General features: G+C 67.1%; 3 protein-coding genes across 3 annotated transcripts in view; 2 read left to right on the forward strand and 1 right to left on the reverse strand.

Annotated features, from left to right (window-relative positions):
- Window positions 1-1,527: 1,527 nt before the first annotated feature.
- On the forward strand, window positions 1,528-4,100 carry H696_04856 (hypothetical protein). Its single transcript, XM_009498720.1, has 2 exons — window positions 1,528-1,792; window positions 1,984-4,100. Exon 2 carries the CDS (start codon window positions 2,007-2,009, stop codon window positions 4,053-4,055), a length of 2,049 nt encoding a protein of 682 aa, XP_009496995.1. The 5' UTR covers window positions 1,528-1,792; window positions 1,984-2,006; the 3' UTR covers window positions 4,056-4,100.
- A 659-nt stretch (window positions 4,101-4,759) lies between these two features.
- On the reverse strand, window positions 4,760-6,877 carry H696_04857 (hypothetical protein). The gene is made up of 6 exons (XM_009498721.1): window positions 6,665-6,877; window positions 6,079-6,487; window positions 5,777-5,920; window positions 5,631-5,660; window positions 5,406-5,506; window positions 4,760-5,289 (listed from the first exon to the last, which is right to left on the reverse strand). Exons 1-6 carry the CDS (start codon window positions 6,752-6,754, stop codon window positions 4,996-4,998), a joined length of 1,068 nt encoding a protein of 355 aa, XP_009496996.1. The 5' UTR covers window positions 6,755-6,877; the 3' UTR covers window positions 4,760-4,995.
- A 1,399-nt stretch (window positions 6,878-8,276) lies between these two features.
- The window catches only part of H696_04858 (hypothetical protein), a gene marked incomplete at both ends in the record, with an annotated part of 2,084 nt that continues 1,980 nt past the window's right edge, over window positions 8,277-8,380 (forward strand). Inside the window, one exon of the mRNA XM_009498722.1 lies at window positions 8,277-8,312. Coding sequence (XP_009496997.1) covers window positions 8,277-8,312 — 36 coding nt within the window. The remainder of the gene's footprint in view (window positions 8,313-8,380) is intronic.

Consider the following 8,380-nt stretch of genomic DNA (forward strand, 5'->3'; position numbering starts at 1 on the left):
CAGGCCCTCATGCCGGCGAAGGGCGCGCGGCCGATCAGCCGGCCCGGACCGGCGCCGGCCCTCCCCTGCCCGGGCCCCAGATGACTGCCTGGGGCGACCCCGGGCGGGCGAGCGCGGCGGATTGTGGGATCGCGCGGGAACTTGCCACCGGCTGGCCCGCCCATTGAGCGCCAAAAGGGGGCCGAGGGGGGATTACAAAGCAACCAAGAGCCTAGTCACAGCATGGGGCCCAGAGCAGGCAGGGGCGGCTCGGGAAGGGGAGGGGTACCGCCGTCCCTCCCGTTTGCACATGTCCCAGCTACGCATATTATCCGGGGGAGCCCCGCTGAGGCGGTCAGCGCGCGGAAGGGGTAAATCTTCCGACCCCATCCTCCGGGGAGCGGGGGGCGGGGGGCGGGGGCGGGCCGCCCGACTTTTGTCTCGGGGGAGGAGGGGCGCAAGGCACAACGCACGGGCGTCTGTCTGGCCTGCGTGAGAGAGGGAGAGAGAGAGAGAGAGAGAGAGCACCGGGCTGTGTGGGTACCGCACATAATATACACATGCGGGTGGTGGTCGAGGGTGTCTGGGATAATAGGCGCCATTTTTATTATCCCGCCATATTTTCCCCAGATGATTTCTCCCTCCCCAGAGACCAGACTCCAGGGGCCGGGGGGTAGAAGGTGGCCCGAACATTCCCTCTTCGATGATTCGGGCGCGGGCGCGGTCGTAAACGCCGGCATGAAAAAAGAAAAAAGAAAAACACCACGCCGGTTGGCGGGTTGTTATCCCCCGCCAGCCGGCCTCCCTCTCCCACCCGAAGAACCCCCCTTCCCCCCCCCGTGGGCTTGGAGGCCGGAAATTACGCAGGAGGCCACTCCCGGCGGCCATCCAGCGGCTTCGGCCCGCTCCTTGGGGGGGGGGGGGGGGGAGCGGCGTTCAAGCATGCCCCGCCAGAGGAATTACTCATCTTGTTAGTCAGGTCTTTCGGTGGGAGGTCTGGCGCCCCGGGGAGACGCCCAAGCCTCCGCCCCCCCCCCCCCCCCAGGAGGAGAGTCTGGGGTCAACGGTATGCGGCGAGTTGCCCAGCAGGGGCGTGGTTGCTGGGTATGCTCGGAAAATAGCTCACTTCGTATTCCCCCCACTCCTCCCCGCATCCCCCCTCACCCCGCGGGAGGCTGGGGGCGGCAAGGGCTTCGGGGCTTGCGGGCGCGCCGGTGCTGGCACGCGCCCTGCTCGCGCGTGTCATGCCCTCCAGCAGCTGGCCTGCGCCCGCCCTCTCGCCCGCTCGCCCGCCCCCTTCCCTCGGCTGCTCCCGGGGTCGGGAACGGGCCAGGTATGCCGCAAGGGGCATGTGCTGGTGCGCCACGCCCCCTTGCCGGCCGCTTGCTTGGGATGGGCGGCCGTGTGTGCGCTCCTGCCGGGCCGGTGTGTGCGATAATGCTCGCATCGCAACACACACACACGCACGCACGCACACACACGCACACACACACGCACGCACACACACACACACACACACGCACACATGCGTACGCAAGTAAGGGGTGCACCTGCCCAGGGAAAAATCACGAAAATGATAATTGATTCGCAAGGCGAATTTCATTTTTGATAAGGCATGTTTTTCTTTTTCTCACACCGAACACCTGCATCTCTCTAAATCCCGCTTCGCCTCCTTGCCCAAATCGTCTGCCTCCCCTCTTGCCTCTCCGCCTCCCCCCCCCTCCCTTCCCCACCCCCCGACTTGCAGGCGCCCCGCGTGCCTTACTTTTCCCTCCCTTCCGCGACCCCTCTCCCGCCCCCGGCCTCGGCGAGAGTACGAACCGGTACACCTGCCCCTCATTTCCACCCCCATCCGCAGCGTGTTGGTCGGTCGGTCGACTGATCGATCGGTCGGTCGGTCGGCCAGTCCCGCCTCTGCGCGCATTTGGTGTTGGCTAACCTCCCCTCCTCCCCCTCCCCCTCCCCCTCCCCCTCTGCCCGGCCCCGGAACTGACCCACCCCCAGGCCACTCACCAGGAGCCTCTCCCATGTCCGGTGTTGGTAGCACGCCCCCTCCGGCGGCCGTCAACCCTGAGACCTTGCCGATCCGAACGCTGACCCCGACGCCCGATGGCCGGAAGCGGCGAATCACCTTCTCCGCGCAGAATGACATCGTCCTCCTGTCCGAGGTGGTCCGCCAGAACCCCTTCGCTGCCAAGTACGGCAACGTCCATGAAGCCTGGGCGCGCGTGGCGCAGGGCGTCACCCGGTCGGCCGCCGAGTCCGCCAACCTCCGGGTATCCCCCGGCCACTCGCCGGGTCCGTACCTGGTGCTGGACTCGCGCGGTGCGCGTGACCGCTTCGACCTGCTGGCGCGGAAGTTCCGCGAGCGTGACCTGCGCGGGCTCCGCAGTGGTGGCACCTACTCGGAGCTGGTGCGCAAGATCGAGCTCTTCCGCGAGGTGGGCTTCTGCATCCGGAATGCCGAGCGCGGCGACACCCACTCCTCCACCGTGGCCAAGAAGCTGGCAGTGGCTTCGCTGGATGAGATCGCCGAAGAGCTGCTCACCCGGCTGAATCAGCCGAATGACAATGACTTTGAGTTCAATGACGATCCGCCGCGCTTTTCGTCCGCTGGCCAGGCCGCCGGCCAGGTTGGCCAGGCCGCTGGCCAGACTGCTCAGGCCGCTGGCCAGGCCGTCCAGGCCACGCCGGCCACTGGCCAGGCCGCCGCCGATGCGGCCGGAGCCCAGGCCACCCTGGCCAATGCCACCAGCGCCTCGATGGCCGGCATGCTGGGCACCCCTCAGGGCGCCTTCCCCGGGCTGGCACTTGGCCCGGCGTCCATGGCGGCGGCGGCTGCCGCGGCCGCGGCAGTCGGGACCCCCCCCAGTGCGGCTGGCGTTTCGCCATACGGCGCCGGGCAGACGGGCCCTGGCGCCATGGCGGCGGCGGCGGCGGCGGCAGCGGCGGCAGCCGCCGCCACGTCCGGAACTCCCGGCCGACTGCCGGCACACCTGGCCTCCCTGACGCAGCTGGGTCTGCTCGGAGCCGGGGCCGGCGGCTCGCCGGGCGGGGCCGGCTTCCATGCAGCCCTGTCGGCCACCGGGTCGCAGCCGGGCGGCGGCGAGGGCTCGGCCGGGGCCACTGGCCTGCCCTCGGGCCTGCCTCTCTTCGATGCCGGGCACAAGTCCCCGGCCGATGTGTCTTCGGCTCTGGCCGCGGCGGCCGCCGCTTCTGGCGGTCTTGACCAGTCGCTGGTTGGGCATGCGGCCCTGGCTGCCAGCCGGACGGCGGGCGCCACCACCGCGCCCCACACCCCGGGGCAGGTTCTGTCCACGAATGAATTGCTCGAGCGCGCCACCAAGCGCCATAAGCTGGATCAGCTGGCGGCTGGGGGTGTGGTCGATCCGGCGGCGGCCGCGGCGGCCGCCACGGCGGCTCTCCTCTCCGGCAGCAGCAATGCCACCGGGGCCGGCAGCACGCCTGCGGCCAGTCGCTATGCCGCCATGGCCCTGCCCTTCCAGCACCTGGGCTTGGACTCGTCAGTTCTGTCGTCCCTCGGCGGGGCGGCGACCGCCTCGCTGGGTGGCACGACCCCCGGGGCCATGTCCACGGCCGGCAGTCTTTCGGCCACCGAGTCGCTGCTGACCGATCGGGTGAAGCTCTCCATTCAGGCCGATCGGCTGGAGATCGATCGGGCTCGGCTACAGGCCGAGGCTGCCGCCCGGCAGGCCGACATGGACCAGCGCCAGAAGGACCGGGATGCACTTGTGCGCCTTGGGAGTGAGCTTCTGACCGCCATGCGGCAGCAGCAGCAGCAGCAGGCCCGGTTCCAGGGATTGGTCCTCGAGCTGTTGGCCGAGATCGCCGTCGGCGTTGGCCGGCCGACTGCCACGGCCGTTTCGCAGATCCCCCCGGGCGGCCCCTCGCCAGATGTGGCGACCACCACCGCGCCGGGCTCCTCGCCGGTGCTCACCCCTTCGGCCGGGACTTCGCCCGTGCTCCCGGCGCTGACTGTAACCGGTGACGCGGTGTCCTCTTCGCCGGTGATCGTCAGATCGCCGGGTAGCCCCCCTGGGGCGCCTCCCTCTTGAGGTGGGAAAGTGGGCGAAGGGGAAAGGGGAGGGGGGGGGGGAGGGACTGAGGGAGGATTGTCCTCGTACATCAGATGTACATTCTTCTCCCTTGAGCTTTCTCGTCCTTGTTCCTCTCCCGCCGTCCGCGGAAATGCTCGGGAGCTTGCCCTCCTCCTCGTCCCTCGTCCCTCCCTCCCCCCCCCTTCTCCCGACGGTTTTTGCGGGAGGGGGGGGGGGGGGGGGTCACCGGAGCCTGCCCCCGTCCTTCTTCCTTGCCCGCTTCGCTTGGCCCCCTTCTTTCCTTCCCTCTCCCTCTCTCTGTCTCCCTCTCTTGCCCCTTAGCCTCTTCCCGAATATTACAGGGACCAGGTGCTCATGTGCTGTATACCACCTCTTCTAAAATAATACCCCCCCTCAAAGTGCAACAAGAAGTGGAACAGGATGCTTGCTGGGCCTTTTTATTTGGTTGTGCTGGGCCCCGTCCAAAGACACGTGCGACTTTCGCCCTGCCGCAGTCGGGATCAGACGCTCTGCTCTTTGGCCTGGACAAATGGAGAGGGGTGCACATTTGTGTGACGTGCTCCTATACGCGGGGGATCTGTCCGCACGGAGGGAAAAAAAAAAGACGAAAAAGACGGGGCAGGGCAATCTGGGCAAATCCCACGGCGAGGGTGACTTTTGTTGTATTTGCACAAGGCAGATGTACACATACACAACCACACACACACACACACACACACACACATGCATGCATGCATGCATGCATGCTGGCAGACGTGACAGGGCCAGGCGTGGACAAGCCCCTCACACACGTGCGCAATCCGCGTGAAATGCATGAAATGTGGACGGCAGCCCAGCAGCAGTGGCCAGGTGTCTGCCGCATGTGTCTCTAGACAAGGGCACATGGCCGGCCAGAGCACACATGCCCCCTTGGCCACATCCACTCGACCAGGCACACTTAGTAGTAGAGCTCGTTGGTGGCGATGGTGAACTCGCCGAAGTCCTGGCCGGCCTTCCACTGGGGGACGTCGATCTTCTTGGCCAGCTCCTCGGGCGAGCCGGTCTGGGGGAAGTAGAGCTTCTCGCTGAAGTTGGGCTGCATGAAGACGGCCAGAGTGTTGCGGGCAATGCCGGCGGTCTCCAGACCAACCGGACCAATGACACAGTGCGGGGTGGCAGACAGGTGGCCACCGGAGGCGATCTGCAGGGACTGGCCGAGCTGGAAGGCCAGACAGTCACGGGGAATGGGAGCCTATGCATGGAGAAGCCGGGAGAGGGGAGGGGGAGAGCGCCGAAGTCAGCATCGGGCAGAGAGCACCATCGGGGCGCGGGTCCGGCACAGCACGTGAGGGGACATGGGGGCTGTACCTTGAGGACGTCGCCGTTGCGGTTGCGGATGTACAGACCGGCAGTGGCGTCGGGCATGCTGGTCTCCTCATCGCCACGGTAGTAGCGAGCAGGGGTAAGACCTATTGGCGGAGGGCAGGGCCGACGAAGCAGAGCGGAGGGATGTCAGTCGAGTGTGTCTTCGATTTGGAGCGAGGGGATGTGACACGCGTGCGTGCGTGCAGGTGCGCAGCCAGGCACACATACCGGTCAGGGTGCCATGGTCGAGGTGCCAGCCTGGCGGGGAGGGGGCAAGGCGTGCGGGAGGGCGTCATGTGAGTGTGCGAGAGAGAAGCCGGGAGACAGCAACAAAGGGGCATCCTGCCTACGCCGCAGGCAGCTGGCCTACTTACCGCACCAGGAGCCGGTGTCATCGGCACGAGAGGCAGGGGGGTTGTCAACCGGGAAGTAGTGCAGCAGCCGGCCCTTGGTGGCCTTGGAGTTCTTGATGACATTCTCGATGTAGTTGGCCGGGAAGTCGGCGATCTGAGAAGAAACTGCGGCAGGTGCAGATGGATGGAGATACAGACAGATGATGTGAGAAGCTGGTCGGGAGGAAGCGAGCAGGGGAGAAGAAAGAGCACCGGCAAATGAGTGCCCCCCCCCCCCCCCCGGTCAGGATGCCCTGCCTGGCCTTTGGGGTCGGAGCACGCACTGAACTTGTCGCAGTGGACAGCAAGGCGGGCGCCGGTGTCGACGATCAGCTGGCCGAGGGCCTTGAAGGCGCCCTCCAGCTGGGGGATCTCCTCGGTGGGCCAGACGTTGGGCTGGGCAAACTCGCGGTACTTGGCCAGCTCGGCCGGGTCGTCGGTCGGGGTGTCGCTCGAGGGGTTGGCATACCAAGAGCCCTTGGCGGTGTCGAAGACCCCCTGGAAGCGCTCCTTACCGTGCGACCAGCCAACCATATAGCTCAGATCGGGGAACTCGTACTTGGCCTTCTCCTCGGCGGAGAGGCCGCCCAGGCGCGAGGCCAGGGGCAGCAGATCGCCGACCTTGTTCTCGAGCTCGGGAATGCCGCGGACCAGGATCAGGCCCAGGGCGCTGGGGTTGGAGCCGAAGGCGGCCTGTGTGTGTGTGTGTGTGTGTGTGTGTGTGCGTGTGTCGCGAAGTGGTAGGCGGCAGGAGGGAGAGGCGGCAGGAGGGAGAGGCGGGTGATGTGTGAGCGGGGACACATATGTGCGTGAGGGCATGCGCGCGCTGGCAAAGACGTGCTCCCCGCACAGGGGTACACGTGGGCGCACCTCGATCTGGGCCGAGAGGTCGGCCTTGGGGTTGATGACATCGGCGTACTCAACGACGATGACGTTGTCGGCGGTGCGGAACTCAGTCATGGTTGTGCGGCGGAGGGGGGGGGGGGGCTGTGTGAGGGAAGGAGGGCAGGAGAGAAACGGAGGAGGGAGGGGAACTGCTCGTCGGCTCTGTCAAGCAGGAGGATCCCCGGGAGCGGGAAATCCCCGGCTGAAATATCGCCCGCCGGTGGCGTGAAGTCGCCGATCCATGTAGGGCCCCCCCCCCCCCCCTCCGGGGGGGGGACAGGGGGCGCGATAGACGGGCCGAGAAGGGGAGAGAGGGGCGGGAGATGCGCGGGCAGGCGAAAACAACAACACACTGCGTCGGCAGGGCCCCGGGCTTCTTCGGGAGGGAAAAGCGCGCGCAGCTTGTGTCCGGCCCATCTTCCCGGTCTCGTGCGAGGACGACGCCGGTGCGCAGGACTGGGGATGTTTATCTCGGGGGCCCGGCCGTGCGCCGTTGCGTGGTGGGCCCCCGATCTGGCCCTCCTCCCCAGCGGCAGGAGCCCACCATGCCCCAACCCTCCGGCGGGTGGGCCTGTAGCCGCGCGACCGGACACGCCCGCCGGCCAAGTATAGAGCCCCCTTGTACGCCGCCTCACCGAGGCCTGCGAGAGGGGAGACCCGGGGGAGCCGGTGCACGTATGCGTGCCACCCGTGGCTCGTGCAGCCGCGTCATCGGCACGTGAAAGGTCCCCGACCCAACAGCCCCCGGCAGCCCTCCTCGTAGCCCTCGCAGTCCACCCAGCGCTGCCTGGCGGTGCATGGGCCCCCTGCCTTCGGTGACGGCGGCGGCGGCGGCGGCGGCGGCGGCGCACTTACTCATCCTCGCCCGGCTTACGCGGTGCGCACGGCCGGAGGGAATGATAACACGCACGCCAAAAGAGGCACCACAGGCCGGGAGCAGGCGAAAATCCGGGGCCCAGGCGCTGGCCGCTTTTCCGGTCGACTCAAACTCGGCCGTGATGACTCACATGCTTGGGGAACTTTATTCCAATTTGTCCGAAAAGGGCGTGACGCAGATCACACGACCAGTGTCACACACCTCCGATCTTCCTGATGAAAATGGCCTCCGAAAGGGCGGATTGTGTTGGCCAGGGCATTTCCACGGCACCTCCCCCTGAACTGGCAGACACTGGTGCAGCGGGGGGGGGGGGGGGGAGGGCAGCAGCCCCTGGTGTGTGCATGCCCGCGCGCGTGAGTGGCCCAGCGAACAGGGCCGTGCAGCGTCTGGCCTTTGCCGGCTGGTGCTTGTTCTCGTTCAGGCCCGTTGTTCAATGCAGTGTTGCCGCTCCGGCCGCCGCCATGGGGTCGCACGCACCAGCCAGGTGGCGAGGAAGACAGCAGACGTCGGTCCTGCCTCGCTTCCAGGGCACGAGCTTGCGGTGGCAGGCTTGCAACGTTCAGGGCCCTGCGGCTCCCGGGTCGAATGGGTGGAGAGGGCCATGTACGATGCCTGCTTGCCCCCCCCCCCCCCCGCATCCCCCTGACCCTCCCCTCCCGCCTAAAGTGCCTCCTGGATCTCCTCCCTCCCCCATCTCACCTACCTCTCATCTTCCCCACCATGGGCTCCATCTCCGAGCTTCTTTCCAAGCACACCGTGCGCATCCCTCCCGCCCCCCCCTCCAGTGCCTTGCTCTCTTTCCCCGGCCTCCCCCCTTCCCCTGA

This window comes from Fonticula alba (genome assembly GCF_000388065.1).
Source record: "Fonticula alba strain ATCC 38817 unplaced genomic scaffold supercont2.8, whole genome shotgun sequence".
NCBI lineage: Eukaryota > Rotosphaerida > Fonticulaceae > Fonticula > Fonticula alba.

Excerpts from the sequence above, each read along its gene's own strand:
- H696_04857 (XM_009498721.1), bottom strand. The coding sequence starts at position 6,754 with ATGACTGAGTTCCGCACCGCCGACAACGTCATCGTCGTTGAGTACGCC. Across the intron at positions 5,921-6,078 it reads TGTCCACTGCGACAAGTTCA|TTTCTTCTCAGATCGCCGAC; the intron begins GTGCGTGCTCCG and ends CACCTGCCGCAG. Across the intron at positions 5,507-5,630 it reads CGACCATGGCACCCTGACCG|GTCTTACCCCTGCTCGCTAC; the intron begins GTATGTGTGCCT and ends CTCCGCCAATAG.
- H696_04856 (XM_009498720.1), top strand. The coding sequence starts at position 2,007 with ATGTCCGGTGTTGGTAGCACGCCCCCTCCGGCGGCCGTCAACCCTGAG.